This window comes from Hippocampus bargibanti, linkage group LG20 (assembly GCF_051943395.1).
Source record: "Hippocampus bargibanti isolate YZ-2025 linkage group LG20, ASM5194339v1, whole genome shotgun sequence".
Lineage (NCBI taxonomy): Eukaryota > Metazoa > Chordata > Actinopteri > Syngnathiformes > Syngnathidae > Hippocampus > Hippocampus bargibanti.
This window is the reverse complement of record NC_142753.1, coordinates 11,761,829-11,778,748: the sequence shown is the minus strand read 5'-3', so window position 1 is coordinate 11,778,748 and position 16,920 is coordinate 11,761,829. Positions and strand designations below refer to the sequence as shown.

Genomic DNA, 16,920 nt, shown 5'->3' with positions numbered 1-16,920 from the left:
GGGCGGTCTCGCGTGATCACGTGGTACACGGCCAAGCTAGGCCAATGGGAGGTCGGGAAAGTGAGCTAAATGGGCGGTGCCCCTTCTGGGTGACGTCATATCACACCATTTTTATTAGCCAATCCCAAACAAGGGCCGCCCCATATCGCAAATTTGAGCATAGTGGTGAAAAATAGGATTACAAACTAGCTCGATTAAAAATTGGGGACAGCTATTATCGAAGAAAATATGTTCTTAAAATTTTGGGGGGAAATGTTGCAAATTTAAAATTAACGTAAATCACAGCACTTTCACCAATTGCGTCTTTGACAAAACCAGATTTCTTGATATAAATAAAAGCGCACAATGAACATTTTTCGACAAAAATCAACGCGCATCATCGCTTCGCCGGCTTCGCCAAATCCTGTTCTATGAAATAAATGTAAAATGTAAAAGTTTGAACATAATTTGACAGTTCCATTTTAAAATGTTTATGGATTAGGCATTACAAAATATTTGTACGTAGCTACACAAAGATCACTTCTTCCAAAATCATATTACAAAAAAATAAGGCTAAATTATGTACCCACTTACAATAATAATTAGGCATTTATTGTGTAAAGGAAAACCAACTTCAAATCAATCAAGACTCACTCGTGATGAATGATTTCAGTCAGAAATGTATTAAATTAATAACTATCATCATTTCAACAAACACAATTTACAGTGAAAAACAAACAGGGTAATATGGTCCGTTAGTGCTTGTAGACAACAAGTTCTTCATGAATGCATTTTTGGTGACATTTTCCCAAACGGGTTGCCTTGAATATGAAGGTTAAACTGTCCAAAATGGGCCAGTAGACTTGACTTGATGACCATTTTCAGGTGACAAATGAGTCACATGACAGCACATACGAAGTTGACACACACAAAAACATTAACATCTTATTAGGAAAAAGCCATCGCCGTAGCAACAACTTGATCAAATAAATACAAAAAAAAAATGATGAATATAATTTCCTTAGTTATGCTAGGGTACCATAACATTCTTCAAAAGTTTTCACACACACACACACACACAAGACGATAGAGAGCATAAGCAATTTTGTGAAAGGTAACGATGAAGGGGGGGGGGGTATTCCATCTCCAGAGTCATCCATTTTGTTGCATAAACATCACTTGGGCAGGATTGATTTTATATGGCAGGGGGAAAAAAATTAAAAAATGGGGGGGCGGGTTATTTCATACTAACACGCTGTTGTGGAATGTCGACCACAGCGAGACGCTTTGGGTTGGCGAGGGGGGGGAATTTTTAAGGTTATTATTCGAAGAAGGGCTTGATGGCACCGTCCAGCGTCACGCCCGCTTCCTGCATTTCGTACCTGCGGACCACAACCAGTTGTCTGTCAGTGCCTTCACAATCAGAAATTATTGATCTACATATTGTTTCCCTCCCGCCCCCATTAAGTCCTGCTTTGTCATCAATGGTCAAGGTAAATGTGGCCACAAACTAGATTCATATTTTTGGCCTTGCTTTTAAGGACAACCGACACCTCCGGACAAGTTGTGTCCATGATTTGTAAAATCATTTCAAATGACTTCTACTGAGCGTATTTTACAAAGATTCCACCGCATATAGCTATATTTTACGTTTTAAGACTTACGCTGAATATTCAGGAAGTCTTGTTTTCGAGTCGTGTCGATTCCTGACGTGATGTCACGTCAGCAACACCCCTGACCGAGAAAGCGACACACAATGCATTTTGGGTACTTTGTTTGGTCTGAAAACATCGTGTTGATCCGTATTGATGGTGAAATTAGAAGGAAAACATAAATAACGCGATGATAAATCGTTGTTATATAGGAGGCTATAAAACATGTTTCTGAAGTCAGTTAGGAAACAAAAAAAAATGGTGTCGGTTGTATATGGCAATTTAAAATCAATTGAAGTCATATTTTTTTTCACACTTTTGATTTAATTATTTTATTTTTTTTTTTTAATGAAATGATTTTTCTTGTTTGACGACAATCCGAATGTAATCCCAAGCTAATTTACCAGTCCGATGTGGTGGCGGCGTAGTAGACAGGCAGCTGGGGCGAAGCGCACGTGGCCCCGGCAAGGTCATCCAGGCCGCAGGCGCCCATGTTGGAGAAGAGCAGCCAGTCACCCACGTCGAGTTCGGGTAGGAGGCAGCGCTCCACCACAAAGTCCAACTGATCCAAAGTGGGACCCCACAGGCTGCTGGGGTACACTACGTCGTCCGCGCACGGCGCACGCTGCGTGGAAAACAGCCATTTGTCATTTTTAGGAGGGAAAGTGACCTTAAAGAAAATTGCTGTAAACCCGCCCGATGATAACTGTTGATAAATATTTAATGCTTCCCTTCAAAACACGGTTGCCCCCCCCCAAAAAACAAAACAAAATTAAAGTTATCTTTTTTAAATTATCTAATTGATGAATCCGTGAGTAAAAAAGTGCAAGTATGCAAGCTTTCACTTTAGACGTAACTATTGTGGCCATAAAGGGAATAATATTTGTGTTTTTTCTTAGTTGTGGCCTGATAACTAATTTGTCACTTGTGAGAATCGAAGTGTGTTTTGTATTCAGAATTGATCATTAATGGAAGTATAGATCAGTATTACAGCAGCAAATATTTTTGTTTTCTTACGTTTTGAATGCGTGTTATCTGTTGTAAATGCTGTCGAGCAAGGTCAGTCAAGTAGGACGCGCATGTACAAAACATGTCAGTACGCATTGTTAATCTGAAGATCCGCTGTTAAACCCCGACCCGCTTTCAGGTGATTCATTTGATCGGTTGGGAAGTGGGCGGAGTCCAAACCTTGTGCACCGATGGGGCGGTGATGGCGTTCCCCAGGAGCTTGACACCAAACGGGCCATAAACGCCTTCGTTCATGTAGTACAGGAACTCGGCGTCCTCGCCGTTGCCACCTGACGACACGACACGCGCGCACGAGGCTTGAAATGTGCAACAACAACAACAACAACAACGACAATAACGACACGACGGTGATGTCCTCCGATTACACAACAGCTACGCTTTGTGCTATGTGGCGGCCGTGTGATTAATTGGACCCACCTGGAACTAAGTCGTCCCAGCAACGGGTCACCACCTCCTTTCCAATCACGTTGACGGCTAGGCTGAAGGCCGACGCCACGTAGAAGGAGCCCGGCTGGGCCAGCACGCGCACACCAGACAGCGGCGGGAAGTAGGCTTCCAGCAGCGGGCTGAGGACGGATTCCACCTGCGTACACAACAACGAATACATCACATTAATATTTCTCACGTCTTATTAAACATGCCTTTGCTGGACTCAAAAGTCAAATTTGCTGCAATTTAGCATCATCCACCTGTCCAGTTAATAATAATACAAATTTAAAGGACAACCGACACCATGTTTTTTTGTTTCCTAACTGACATCAGAAAAACGTTTTATAGCATCTCAAATAGCCAAAACTCGCAGGCTGATATTTTTAGTCAAAATGAGTTAAAGTGTCCCAAAACGACCTCGGAGATGCCGAGTTTCAGAAGGTTGTTCGTGACGTCACGCCAGGACGTCTTGCCTTGCTCTAGATTCAAAACAATGGCTTCAGATTGGGAGAAGATGCTTTCTTGTTACTCATCCAGACAAGTCAACACGTCTTATCTGCGTCCTCCACGACGCTAATCGGGAGGTCAAAGTCTGACTTGATCAAGATGTCATTTAAGGCGTTGTTGACCTGTTTAAGTTGAATCTCCGACCCGTTGAATCCACCGCCGATGTCCAGGATGTTCATGTTGAAGCCCAGGTCCGCCTACAATGAAAGAAAACAAACAAAAAAACAAAACAGATGTGAGCTTGGACCATCTGAGAGGCAGGGTGGAGATGATTCACTTAGCTTCAAATGTTAGGGTTCATCTTTGATGAAAGTTCACCAAAACGCTGTCTGAAAATATTCCTCAAAGCGTTGGCCCTCACCCCCATATCGAAGACGCAGCGGGCGTCCGCCAGCGCGTGGCCGTAGGCCCGCTGCAGCTCCAGGCAGGAGGTCGGCACGTGGAAGGTCACGCCCGCCACCTGCACGCCGAGCATCTTGGCCGCCTCCAGGAAGTGACGGCAGCTCTTCAGGGTGGCGCCGAATGCCACGCTGGTCTCGGCCGCGTGAGCCTCCGTGCTCAGCTGCATCAACACCCTGCAAGGCCGTCGGACATCAACTTTTATATCACAACGTCTACCAGTAAGACTTTAGTTTTCTGACGAAGCTTCTTGGATGAGAAGCGAAACGTCCGACACCTTCAAAGAAGTACAGATGACGGCTGAAGAAACCTTTTATATCACAACACTCCACCTTTTGCGCAACTACGCTGTGAAATGATTGTCTTTTCGACTTACTTGGCACGCGGGTGGAGCCGCGCGATCTTGGCCAGCTCGGCTTCATTCTCACAGACGAGATGGTGGACTTTGTGCTTGGCTGCGGCCTTGATGAGCGCCAGCTGCTTGCAGACACCCGACAGGATGATGTTATCGGGAGCCACGCCGCAATCCAGTGCCAAGTTGACTTCGGCCTGCGAGTGACGGACGGATCGCCGTGAATAACCCGTCCAAATCGGAGAGGACCTGGTTGTGCGAGTGCTTTGAAATGAAAGCAAATACTCACTTTGCTAGCGCAAACAAAGCCCAGGCCCAGCGAGGCGAGCACCTCCACAACCGCCGGGCTGCGGTTGCACCGGAGAGGGAAGTACGGCTGCACTCGCTGCGTGGCACTCTTCCAGAGAGCGTGCTGGTGGATGAGAGAGCCCAGGTCACCTACCATGAAGGCGCTCTTCTCCACCTGTCAACACACAACAAAGCAGAAGACTTAGTGGCACCAATAGAGGTTCATATTTCAAGTTCATTCTGGGAAGATGATATTTTTCTAAAAACTCGTTTCCTCTTCATTCTGGTTGAAATGATAAATTCTCTTGTAAAATGACAAAATCAAACAAGGAATTTGACAATTCTGGTAAAACAAAAAAAAAAAAAAAAATGCTGTATTGTTTTATTTCCCCCTTAAACATCTTGTAATACCAGGAATATTAATATACCCCCCCCCAAAAAAAAAACTAATTGTGGTAAAATTACACAAATTATCCATTTAAGTATTTCCATGTAAAAACATAAAAAATAAAATAAAAATGCTGTATTGTTTTATTTCCCCCGTAGACATCTTGTAATACCAGGATTATGGTTTAATACGGAAAAATGTCTGTTCTGTCACCACGTAAACAAAGTAGCGAAATTTCCCAGAGTGTGTACCAACCGAGGCTTGTTCGCGGATGCGCTCGTCGATGACATCGTCGAGGGTGGCGCCACCCCCCAGCAGCTCGACGGTGTAGCCGGCGGCTCGGTCGGCGAGTCCTTTCATCTTACCCGTATTCCAGCGAGCCAAAAATCATTAAGAACGAGTGAGAGAAAATCTGCAACGAGGGGGTCACGACTGAGCCAAATGGGGGGTCCTGCCGTTATGCAACAAACTAGGGGTGGGGAGAAAAAAATACGTTATAACATCAATGTTGGGAGATTCATAAACAGGAAGAAATAACGCGGTGGCATGACTCAAACTCACATGGACAAGTCGGGAGATGGAGCTGTCCCGCTATCAGCTAGGATCCCAAGGCGGCTCAGCGTTGAAGTCGAAGTTCTCCCGGTAAAGAGCTGCCCCTAGACCCTCGGGATAACGCTCATACACCTGTGCCGAGATGGGGGAGCCCTGCACACGCATGTTAACACTTACTGACATTCAACATTTTGCCAGTAAATTGCTATATCACATCATACGCAAGCAAGCCTATCGTTTACCCCAAGGTCGTTCTGTGCATTGTTCATCATTCAAAGTTTTGTCAATTCATTTTACATTAATGCATTTGTTAAGCTTGACAAGCCCTTTTCCGCATACGGAGTGATTATCATTATTCGGGGGATGGATTTTGACTTTTTTCCCACGTGTATTTCAATGGCTGTCAATAATATGCCAACTTAGACTTTTCTTGCCTTGCCCCCCCTGCCCATTCCTACTGCCACACTCACCGAACACTGAGTACACGCTACACGCTGTACTATCATCCTGAACTCTATTTTTTGTTCTTTCTTGTTTGTTTTCCTGCAAGACCTCACTTCAATCCTTTTTTTTGTTTGTTTTTGCAGTACTACATTACATGACACTACCTCATGTTTGTCTGTTGTCAATTGTATGTCTTTTTAGCCACATTATAAATGCCTTGCACGCTGGGTCCGAGAGGACATTAATTTCATCTGTGCTGTACGTCATGCATATTAACATATTTGACAATAAAGCTGACTTTGATTACATGAGTCAATTACGCAGTTAATAAATATGTTGTTTAAATAAGTGTCTATTCTATAGGCTGATTTTTTTTTTCACTGATCGGTTCCAAGACCCTGGTTGTGAAAGCCTAATAAAAAAAGAAATGTAATTTATTCCAGTGTTGAAAATTTAATTATCACAATAATAAAGGCAAATCCAATCCAACCACAGCAAGTACTCGACAAATACCAACAGCAGCACTAACGGGAAATTTAAATAGTTCTCTGTTGAATAAACAAAATGCAACCTCATTTGTCACATGCCTTTTTTCCACCTTAGTAGTTTAATTAATGCAATAAGGAAACTTTTGTCTCTTGTAAATTGAGTTTTTAAAACGGGTTTTGTAGTATGTATTTGTTCCCACCCTTGGAAACAAGGCTGCCCTTTTTTAAACTCCTGGAATGGCAATCTTCCATGAAACGCACACTGCGCATGCGCACCAAACAACTTGACAACTGAGATCAGCGATTCAATGGCGACATCAAAGCCGAAAAGACGTCGAGATACTCCAAAGCGGAAAATCTAGATTTAAGGGGGTCGTTTGTATTCTTTAAAAAAAGCGCCAGTGTGGAAGAAAAATATATTTTATCGACGAAAATGGGTCAGATAGATATTGTGGTGCCAATGAGTAAGCACACCGCCATAGAAGCTGACGTTGTCGGCTCACGGTATAAATAACCCGGAACATCGCAAAGCACCGCCTGTCTATAAGACATAAACTAGTCCGCTGTGACGCCAGAATATCGCCTTCGGTATTTGAACCACATTTGAAGATATTCGAGTCGACGAGAAACCGCATTGAATCGGCCAGTCATGTTTGGGGCCAATGGAGGCGGAAAGAGCAGCCCGCCATGTTAACGCCAAACACAGAAACTCACAACACACTTTCACCATCGACTTACGTGAGATAACGGCCAGAAGGTTTTAGAAAATCGTCTTCTCTTTTTCGGCGGAATTTTTAAACAGTAGTGGGCCCCACGTTGAAAAAAAGAGCAGCGGCTGTTGCGGCCATATGGGTCGTCGAAGCTTGCGTGATCGCGGACGTCCTTCTCGCCTCTTCGACGGTTAGCTAGAGAGTCCCGCTGCGGCCGTAGGAAGTAGCAAAAGTTCAGCAACGGCTTGGGGGCGTGGCCTCTTTGCCGCGTCACACCAATTAGCGTTCGACGTTCAGCGAAGGACGAACCAAATATGCAATTCCGAAAAAGGCGGGGGTGTTCGTTATCTGTCTTACGTAATAGTCCATCCCGACGGATGGACGTTCGCACTCGACGTTGTCACTCAGGGCAGGGCGTCTCTTTAGTGCGAGTTGTCGTCAAGAACCGTCACAAACATTTGGAAGCGGTGCGCCCTGTGTCTCATTCGTTTTTGTTCCTGTTTGTGTTTGGACGCAGATGGTCGCTCCCAAAAGTAGACCCGGATACCAACGATTTCTATCGTTCATCTATTCAGGTTCTATTCGAGTTGGGGTTATTTGAGTTAAAGGACAACCGACACCTCCCAACAAGTTGTGTCCATAATTTATAAAATCACTTCAAACGACTTCTACTGAACGTATTTTACAAAGATTCCACAGCATATAGCTAGCTATATTTGACGTTTTAAGACTCACGCGGAATATTCAGGAAGTCTTGTGACACACATTGCAATTTGGGTACTTTGTTTGGTCTGAAAACTTCATGTTGATCTGTGTTAATGGCAAAATTAGAAAGACAACACATAAATAACGCGATGGTGAATCGTTGTGTGTTGCACAGGGACTACTATTTTATATTAGTTGACACAAATTCCCAGCAGACAAATCAGCCCATTTCCAACGGAGCTTGGGCGCCATCTTGTGCATTTTCTGGGACGCTACATTGGAGTCCCAACGGCTCGAATTGATACAGGATGACTCTTTTAATCGATTGCAAACATGTATGCTTTCCTCTTCAGAACTATTTGAATCATATTCATAACTGGATGAGTAACAAGAAAGCATCTTCTCCGAATCTGAAGCCATTGTTTTGATTCTAGAGCAAGACAAGACATCCTGGCGTGACGTCACGAACAAGGGGGCGGGACCTTCTGAAACTCGCCATTTCCAAGGTCATTTTGAAGTTGTTTTGGGACATTTTAAGTAATTTTTATTGGTGTTTTGCATTTGACTAAAAATATCAGTATGCATGTTTTGGCTATTTTAGATGCTATAAAACGTTTTTCTGATGTCAGTTAGCAAACAAAAAAATCAAAGTGAAAGTCAGCTTTATTGTCAATTATGCTAAAAAAAATGGTGTCAGTTGTCCTTTAATTTGAGCCAAGGCTTTTGGAAGATTGCGGTCTGACTGAATTCTACATTTACTTCCTAATTTCTCGGTAGTGGAAAAATAAAACCAAAATGTGTTCCACTTGCGCGAATTGAATTGCTTGGGGCCTAAACAGACCCCATGAGAACTTGACAAGTATCCTGTTTTGAATTATATGCACACACACACACACACACACACACACACACACACACACACACACACACACACACACACACACACACACACACACACACACACACACACACACACACACACACACACACACACACACACACAGTTTTTTTAAATGTGAAACAAGGTGTAAATGTATATTGTAAATGTTGTGCGGTCTGACACGCAATGGCTAACATTAGCAGTCAAGCTGCTGTATATGATGTGTAGCATTTATTTGGGTGAGGGGGGGGGTGGCGATAACGGGAAATTTTCCTCATTTAGTCGCGGTCACGCGTCCGTTTTAGTTTTTAGCGTTCATAAAAGGGAAATGATTCATTTTGATTGGTTAAGCGTGACGCTGGTCAGGAGTTCAAGCTTGGAAGCCCCGCGGGCTGAAAGCAAGATAATATTTTTTAATCAAATATAAGTGACGTCATTTGTTGTTGATGCATTGTTTTTAATTTCCAGATGATGCTTCTTCAGCAGATGCAAACAACACAATCAAGTGATTTACACTAAAAATCTGCTACACTGGTCTTAAAAAAAAGAAACTTGAGGCTGGTGGAAAAAAAGGGAAATAAACAAAGTGACGTGAGTAATGCGATTCGGATTGGTGGCCTAATTGATTATACAGTTTCACTTTGATGATTTGAAATGAAGATTTCGCTATCTGGATCAGATAGAAGTAAGTGTGACATCAACAGAGTCACGGGAAAGTCATAAATATCCACACAGCATTTTTTTTCTTGAAACATTTTTGAGGAGTGTAAAACATTGAAAAACTGCTCATAAATTGATTTCAATTTCACCATTCCTATAATATAATTAGTTTCAGGTGTTTCTGTCATTAACTGCCATTCACAAATGTATTCGGGAATTGAAAATATGTTCGGGTTTTGTTTTTTCTTCTTTGAGTGCCGATAAAGCGCTGGTCATTGACTCTGGCAATGTTTTTCCCTTCCACAATCGGGCAGCATTTCCCTTTTTTCCATGTACCCGCTTCAGCTGTTGTTAAAGCACTACATCAACCAATATGCATGTATTGTATTGTATTTTGGACAACCACCCTCATTTCAAGCTCATATAACTCCACACCCATATAACTTAAGAATTAACTCTTTTGTTCTGATGAAAGAAGAGAGTCTAAGGTTTCTTACGCTGCATTTAATGTTCATGTAGTCCGAAAACTCCATATTCTGTTGGTCCTGGAATTCGAGTGACAATGACAAAAACCCTGGCACGACATTGGACATGTTTTTGCACGTCTGGCAGTGAATGAGTTAATGACTATTTAAAATCTATTATTCTCATAAAATCTTTGAACTAAAAAAAATTCCGAATGTAACAACAATAGAGCTTTTTAATTCGTAGCACCAATAAGTGTCCAATACTGTACATACAGCGATGGTAAAATGTTGACTCACTGCTAATTGGCATGCATTTTGATACGATCCAACATGGAAGGTCCTACGTAGTTGTTGGTTTTGACCGCCTGTAGCCTGCCAACGTAATCATCAGGAAGTCCATTCTGCTCGGCGCCACAACACACCACCTTTGCAAAATAAATAAATAATACATTAATAAATACATATAGTTATTTATTTATTTATTTTTACACACACGCACACACAAAGTGAGATAAAGGCACGTACATGTTTGTACTGTGGGGATGTAGGACGAGCATGGAAGTTGTTCATCTGATACGTCCTGCACAGCATCTCATCGTGGTTGCTGCTCTCCACTTTGACCTCCAACGGGGAATAAATACCAACATGGACACCTTCCTGCCTAAAAACATGCAGGCTCTATCACGATATTGTGTGCATTCGTGCATGTGCGTGCGCATGGATCTAACTTGTCCAGGGTCTCCTGGTGGTCTTGGTTGATGGTCCAGACGACCCCCCACACCTCAGAACCGGGACTTTCTCGGATGGTTGCCACACCGCCGTGCCAGCTGTTCTCCTCACCTTTGTCCCAAACCCCAAAATCCAGCTGGTAGTCCTGCAAACAGACGCGTTAGAATCTAGGCATTTGTTTGAAATGTGTTTTGGTTGTGGTCTCGAGTGAAATAATGTGTGTGTCTAGCCAGCTAGCTAGTGAATAGATAGTGAGCTAAATAACTAGCTAGCCAGCCAGATAGCTATTCTTCTAAACACTAGTGCTTGTATCGAATATCACCAAAGTCCAATGATCTGGCCAAGTAGTGGCTCACGTTGGCTGTGGAATCAAACATTCTAGCTAATTATCTGCTAACATTAAAAGCTGATTCCAATGCTCAGGGAATAATGCGTGTTTAATGTGATAGGTGAACAGCCACGCTTGGAGGAACTTGTGGCTAATGTTAGTAATTCAAATAGATGGAAAGATAGCTAATTAGCTAATAAATAGCCAGCTATCCATACAGCCACATAGCTCGCCAGCTATCAATCCAGCCAGCTAAATAGCATCTAGCTAGCCAGCTAATAGATAGTTAATAGATAGCAGCCAGCCAGCTAAATAGCCATACAATTTTATCCATCCAAGTTAATATCTGCCCAGCTCACATGACAAGCACATAACAAGTTAGTCAATAAATAATCTGGAACATTTCGTTTGACGCAGAACACAGAAGTGATTAAAGCAGAATTTTGGCGCCATATGGTGGTCATATAAAGTACTACGAGGATTGGTCAGGAGCGATGAGTGTTTTTGCTTCCATCTGTTGTGAATTTGTCGTTCGAATCTATTGTGTATAAATAAAAAGCCTACGCGGGGTTCATTACGACATTTTAGTTATTTATGTGTCGCCGTGAATATGTTTGTATAAATCGACGGTCAGGCGATATCGGTAACAAAATGTGGACATCAGCAAAAAAACAAAACAAAAAAAACCCGGTTTATTTCGCGCGATATCAGGTGTCTAGAAATGACCACAAATTTGAATGACCTTTAGTCGAGCGGTATCGAAGTACGTCGCTGAAGGGTTTTCCAGGTGCAGTCTTTCCTTTAACATGTTGCTCCCGAAAGCAAAATAGGCGAAGGTGCCGGTGCCTCCTGGCGCCATTTGGAAATATCCTCCGCCGTTATGGCGAGCAAGTGCACTTCTAATGCTTCGTCCAGGCTAGCTATGACTCATTTCAACAATACAAAACCGGTCCTTCTGCATTCGTTCAAACATCACATTAACAAGGCTAATTGTTTACAAATATAGCAGGCGGAAGGATCGCGAAACTATTATGTCTCAGCGTCAACAACCGGTTCCGGCTCACGTAGCGGGACACGCTTGGGTACAGTGACGTAATAGACTCGATAAGCTAACTCGTCGTCAAACAGGCACCAGTTAATCATTCATTTCCTATTCATTCATACTCACTAAGGTCGCGGGGGGTGCTGGAGCCTATCCCAACCGTCTTCAGAGTAACGAGGGGACACCCTGAACCGGTTGCCAGCCAGTTGCGGGCCACACAGAAACGAACAACCATTTGCACACACACTCGATAACGAGAATTCTGGCTCTTTTTAGAGAGCCGTTTGTTTTGGCTCGGCTCTTCCGGCTCCCAAATGGCTCTTCAGTTGGGGTACGCCACAAACTGGTTGCCAGCCGTTAGAATGATTTTGTTTCATTACATTTGTATATTATTAATAATAGAGTATGCCTGTTTTGCAAAACGTTTGTGTATTTAATAAAGATATGCACACTTTTATGATAAAGAATGCTAACTGCACTATATGACCGTTGAGGGACCAAGTCAGTGAAGGAACAATTTAGAAGTATTTTTGAAATGTGGGAGGAAATCAAGGGTACCCAGAGAAAAACCATGCAAGTACAGCGATACCTTGGCTTACAAACTTAATTGGTTCCCAGACAGTGTGTAAGGCGAAAAGTGTGAATCCCAAAAATTAATTTCCCATAGGAAACCATTAAAATGAGAATAATGCGTTCCCAGGTCCCCATAAAACCTCATTTTCTACTTTCTAAGCCTTGAAACTACAGAAAATACACCTTATTTTATGTATTATAAATGTGCTATGGTATTGTAATTAAAGAAATAAACTACCGTATAATAAAGTGGTTTTATTTACCTTTGTGATGGTCGTTGATGGCTGATGGAATGGAGTGGCCGCTTTCATCAGCATTAAACAATTGATAAGAAACGTAACCTTTCACCATCTTGAGGAATGATCCCTTGGAGGTGCGATAATTTTACCTTGTTCCTCATCAATTGCGTTGTGTTTAGCTGGGTTGATAGCTTTTGGCATCAAGTGTACAGATGGCTTGCTCATAAATTGAACATTCATAAACGTTCGTAAGCCAAGGTATCACTGTATAGGGAGAACGTGGAAATTCCACAGGATGGCCGATGTCGGAATTGAACCTTGCACCTCTCCACTGTGAAGCGGCTTGCTAATCAGTCGCCCATTGTGCCGCCCATCTGTGTAAATCATCCATCCATTGGTTGGTTTTCTGGTCCGCTTAACCTCCCAAGTGTCACTCACAGAGGTGCAGGGTCGGTGTCGCATATCCCAAGCTGTCTTCGGTCAATTGGCTGGGGACACCCTGAAGCGGCCAATCACACGTGGTTAATCATATAAAAAAGAATTAAGCATTTTGTATGAAATTACGAACTTTAATGAGGAAAAAAGTAACAGGTTGAGGCCTCAACCAAAGTAAATCAACAGCTTCTCATCAAGGAACATTGTAATGTACAAATCAAAAAGTCGGGGAGAAAATCGGTGAAAAAGAAGCATCCTGTACAAAAACAGTCGAAGAAAGAGCAGGTGGTTTTGAGGGTGAGGTGATCATCTCCTTGGGCCGCCCCGTCCTCGTCCCCGTCCTCTGCCACGTCCTCGGCCTCTGCCCCGTCCTCGTCCAGCCACTGCACAAACACACCAAACACACATACACACACTCTTGAATTACGTCGTAGTGATGGGAATTCCGGCTAATTAGGCTCCCCACTTTGTTTTATGCTTGAATTAATTAACTACCAAAAAAATGTACAATTATGTGAAAAACGAACTATTCATGTAAAAAATACACTAATATATATATATATATATATATATATATATATATAATACAAAATAATATAATACAAAAAAAACAATAAAATAAAATAATATAATAATATGACTTACTACAATATACTATACTATAAAATAATATAAAATAATATAATACAATATAAATTAAAGTAATGTAAAGTAATGCACTGTACTATAGTATACTATAATATAAAATAAAACAAAACAATACAATACAATAATATCATACAATATAGAATAAAGTAATGTAATATAAAGTAATGTACTGTATTATATATATATATATATATATATATATATATATATATATATATATATATATACACACTATACTATACAACAGTATAGTATAGTTTTGGGCAATGCTGTCTTACCGGCTTCTCTCTTCTTGGACTTGATCTTGGGCTCAATGTCAACGAGCAGCGTGTCGAGTGGCAGGCTGTCGGGCAAAATGAAGTAGCGGATGTTGTTGCCACGGATACTCAATGACTCCAGCTGGGCCGGCTCGCGGTTCTTCAGCGTCATCTTCACCGCCTTCAAGTGCGTGTTCATGCTCACGTCCACACCTGCAAAGCACGTGCGCGCAGATTGGGAGCGGCCTTGTGTCAAATATAAAATCGCAAAGGCTTTCAAGCAATTGCATTTTTTATTTCACAGTATTTTTTTTTTGTGCGGGTGAGCAGCGGCAGCCACACACGCCAGCGTTCACTCTACTCGGAAGTAACACGGCAGCAAAGTTATGAAAGGACAACAGCGATACCTCGGTTTTCGACCCTAATCTGTTCCAGAAAACTGTTCAAAAAATGGTTTGTTCAAAAACCGAAGCATAACTTTCCATTATAATCAATGTAACAAATTTTAATCTGTTCCAAGTCTAAAAAAATGTTTTAAAAGCACTTTTAACTATTCTACAGCATGAACTGGATAAACACGTTATAAGGTCATTTGTCAAGTACTATAAAAACAAACTGTAATGACTTATTATTCAATGTACCTTGCGAGTCAAGTCCTGGAACCCGATTGTTTGTGTGTGTGTGTGTGTGTTGAGCAAAAATGTCACAATTGTGAGACAATGTGCAGTTTTCTCGCTATTGAAGTTGTTAAAAAATGTGTTCCTGATTATAAATGTTAATGAAATCTGTCATCCACCTATCAACTGACTGGATTCCTTTTTTTTTTTACTTTAATGCTACATGGCGGGTATCTTTACCCGTGATGGTGCCATGGACCTGGGTACCGTTCTTCAACTCGATGGTCACAGTCTCGTGGCTCAGTTTCATCAAAAACCTGTGGGGTGGGTAGAAGGGGGTTCGTTACTCATCCATCCTTGATCGGCAAACTAATAGTGATGGGAATTCCGGCTCAGCTCAATAAAAAGACCCAGCTCTTTTGGCTCCAACATGGCTACTCAGTTTTTTTTTGTTGAAGCTGATCAGGTCTAAATTACCGGTAAGACTTTAGTTTTCTGACGAATCTTCTTGGATACGAAGCGAAACATCCGACACCTTCAAAGAAGTACAGATGGCGGCTGAAGAAACCTTTTCATCGATAATTTGAAACCACTTGTAGGCTAAACAAAGGAAATTAGCTGCACCTTATTGGCAAAGAAAAGAATGTTGATAGAATACAATCTTGTACGTTTCAAATGAATTTGACTTTGGGAGTCGTGTGCCATCAGATCAGAAGCTAAGCTAACTCAACTTCTGTGGCGAAGAGAGCAGGAGTGGGAGCGTTTCAACCGTAGTTACTACAAAGATGCAACGGCTATAGTCAAGCGTTTATATAACGTACGCACGAGCATTTTTCGTACATGTTGCTGAAATACATCCACGTGAACATCAAATGTCTTGTTTTGAACTAGCTTGACGGTCCATTCATTCGAACCGCCGCTTTCTCTCCCTGGCGCGCTCTTGACAGAACCAACACCCGCATTCGATCTACCTCCATCGGGAATGTAAATCATCGTTCCTCACAACGAGCGACACTTTATCGGACACACGGATGAGTTTTCAAGCGTCTTACCTGACTAGTTTCATGGCGTCGAAACAATTGGAGCGCAAAAAAAAGAAAAATTACGGCGCTGGATTTGAATCAAACCAGTAGGCCGCAAATGGTAGATTTTACGTTCACTGAGCGTACACGTGACGTCATCTAAATGCGACCGAAATGGGTTCCCGAGATCACAGCGCCACCAACAGGGATGGCGACACACAAATGTCAACGAATTCAATTTTATGCGTTTCACACCCCCTCTTCCACCAATATTTACGAGTCCAATAAATAATCAATTGCGCTTAACCCCGGAGACATTCTGTCGAGACGCCTAAAAAATATAAATGCATCAACCGGTTTTGACATTGCATAACCATGGGAAATTCACAAATTGCTGACAATAGACCTCATTGTTCTACAATTCGCAAAAAATATGATTCCTACGTAACAGTGCAATTAGTCAAACTAATGAATCAATCACCCCTTACACTGTCGTTTTGTAATACAACGTGTCTGAATATAGCACAAAAATGCTTTTATTGTGAATTAAAAACAATGTTTTCCTTTAAAGGACAACCAATACCATTTTTTTGTTTCCTAACTGACATCAGAAAAACGTTTTATAGCATCTAAAATACCCAAAACACGCAGCCTGATATTTTTAGTCAAATGCAAAAAACATCAATAAAAATGAGTTCAAGTGTCCCAAAACTACTTCAAAATGACCTCGGAGATGACGAGTTTCAGAAGGTCCCGCCCCCTTGTTCGTGACGTCACGCCAGGACGTCTTGCTTGTTCTAGAATCAAAACAATGGCTTCAGATTCGGAGAAGATGCATTCTTGTTACTCATACAGTTATGAATAGGATTCAAATAGTTCTGAAGAGGAAAGCATAAATGTTTGCAATCCATTAAAGAAGTCCTTCCGTGTCATTTAGAGGCATCTGGACAGAAATGTAGCGTCCCAGAAAATGCACAAGATGGCGCCCAAGCTCCGTTGGAAATGGGCTGATTTGTCTGCTGGGAATTTGTGTCAACTAGTATCAGATAGTAGTCTTGGTACGACACACAACGATTCACCATCGCGTTATTTATGTTTTCC

General features: G+C 42.0%; 3 protein-coding genes across 4 annotated transcripts; all 3 read right to left on the bottom strand.

Annotated features, from left to right (window-relative positions):
* Nucleotides 1–641: 641 nt before the first annotated feature.
* Nucleotides 642–7,424, bottom strand: LOC148883239 (antizyme inhibitor 1-like). The gene is made up of 11 exons (XM_089023605.1): nucleotides 7,246–7,424; nucleotides 5,585–5,728; nucleotides 5,279–5,492; nucleotides 4,637–4,810; nucleotides 4,372–4,544; nucleotides 3,958–4,171; nucleotides 3,719–3,793; nucleotides 3,078–3,243; nucleotides 2,820–2,929; nucleotides 2,036–2,256; nucleotides 642–1,361 (listed from the first exon to the last, which is right to left on the bottom strand). Exons 3-11 carry the CDS (start codon nucleotides 5,381–5,383, stop codon nucleotides 1,301–1,303), a joined length of 1,299 nt encoding a protein of 432 aa, XP_088879731.1. The 5' UTR covers nucleotides 5,384–5,492; nucleotides 5,585–5,728; nucleotides 7,246–7,424; the 3' UTR covers nucleotides 642–1,300.
* Nucleotides 7,425–9,238: 1,814 nt separating this feature from the next.
* ggcta (gamma-glutamylcyclotransferase a) lies at nucleotides 9,239–12,068 on the bottom strand. 2 transcript variants are annotated; one of them, XM_089023272.1, is made up of 5 exons: nucleotides 11,729–12,068; nucleotides 10,658–10,803; nucleotides 10,455–10,590; nucleotides 10,227–10,354; nucleotides 9,239–9,360 (listed from the first exon to the last, which is right to left on the bottom strand). In XM_089023272.1, exons 1-4 carry the CDS (start codon nucleotides 11,843–11,845, stop codon nucleotides 10,229–10,231), a joined length of 525 nt encoding a protein of 174 aa, XP_088879398.1. In that variant the 5' UTR covers nucleotides 11,846–12,068; the 3' UTR covers nucleotides 9,239–9,360; nucleotides 10,227–10,228. The 2 variants fall into 2 exon arrangements, with proteins under 2 accessions (XP_088879398.1, XP_088879397.1); XM_089023271.1 differs by having other exon boundaries at nucleotides 9,239–10,354; nucleotides 11,729–12,067.
* Nucleotides 12,069–13,388: 1,320 nt separating this feature from the next.
* snrpd1 (small nuclear ribonucleoprotein D1 polypeptide) lies at nucleotides 13,389–16,004 on the bottom strand. Its single transcript, XM_089023386.1, has 4 exons — nucleotides 15,850–16,004; nucleotides 15,038–15,114; nucleotides 14,202–14,393; nucleotides 13,389–13,658 (listed from the first exon to the last, which is right to left on the bottom strand). Exons 1-4 carry the CDS (start codon nucleotides 15,861–15,863, stop codon nucleotides 13,582–13,584), a joined length of 360 nt encoding a protein of 119 aa, XP_088879512.1. The 5' UTR covers nucleotides 15,864–16,004; the 3' UTR covers nucleotides 13,389–13,581.
* Nucleotides 16,005–16,920: the final 916 nt, after the last annotated feature.

Bases quoted from the DNA above. Each gene is read 5' to 3' on its own strand.
- LOC148883239 (XM_089023605.1), bottom strand. From the start codon at position 5,383: ATGAAAGGACTCGCCGACCGAGCCGCCGGCTACACCGTCGAGCTGCTG. The intron at 4,545-4,636 runs GTGAGTATTTGC...CGTCACTCGCAG, and splicing joins GCTTTGTTTGCGCTAGCAAA to GCCGAAGTCAACTTGGCACT. The intron at 3,794-3,957 runs GTGAGGGCCAAC...CTTTCATTGTAG, and splicing joins GCTGCGTCTTCGATATGGGG to GCGGACCTGGGCTTCAACAT.
- ggcta (XM_089023272.1), bottom strand. From the start codon at position 11,845: ATGGCGCCAGGAGGCACCGGCACCTTCGCCTATTTTGCTTTCGGGAGC. The intron at 10,804-11,728 runs GTCATTCAAATT...GTCTGTTTGCAG, and splicing joins TCGATACCGCTCGACTAAAG to GACTACCAGCTGGATTTTGG. The intron at 10,591-10,657 runs GTTAGATCCATG...GCATGTTTTTAG, and splicing joins CACCAGGAGACCCTGGACAA to GCAGGAAGGTGTCCATGTTG.
- snrpd1 (XM_089023386.1), bottom strand. The intron at 14,394-15,037 runs GTAAAGATACCC...CGTGCTTTGCAG, and splicing joins GGTCCATGGCACCATCACGG to GTGTGGACGTGAGCATGAAC. The intron at 13,659-14,201 runs GTAAGACAGCAT...GTGTTTGTGCAG, and splicing joins GTCCAAGAAGAGAGAAGCCG to TGGCTGGACGAGGACGGGGC.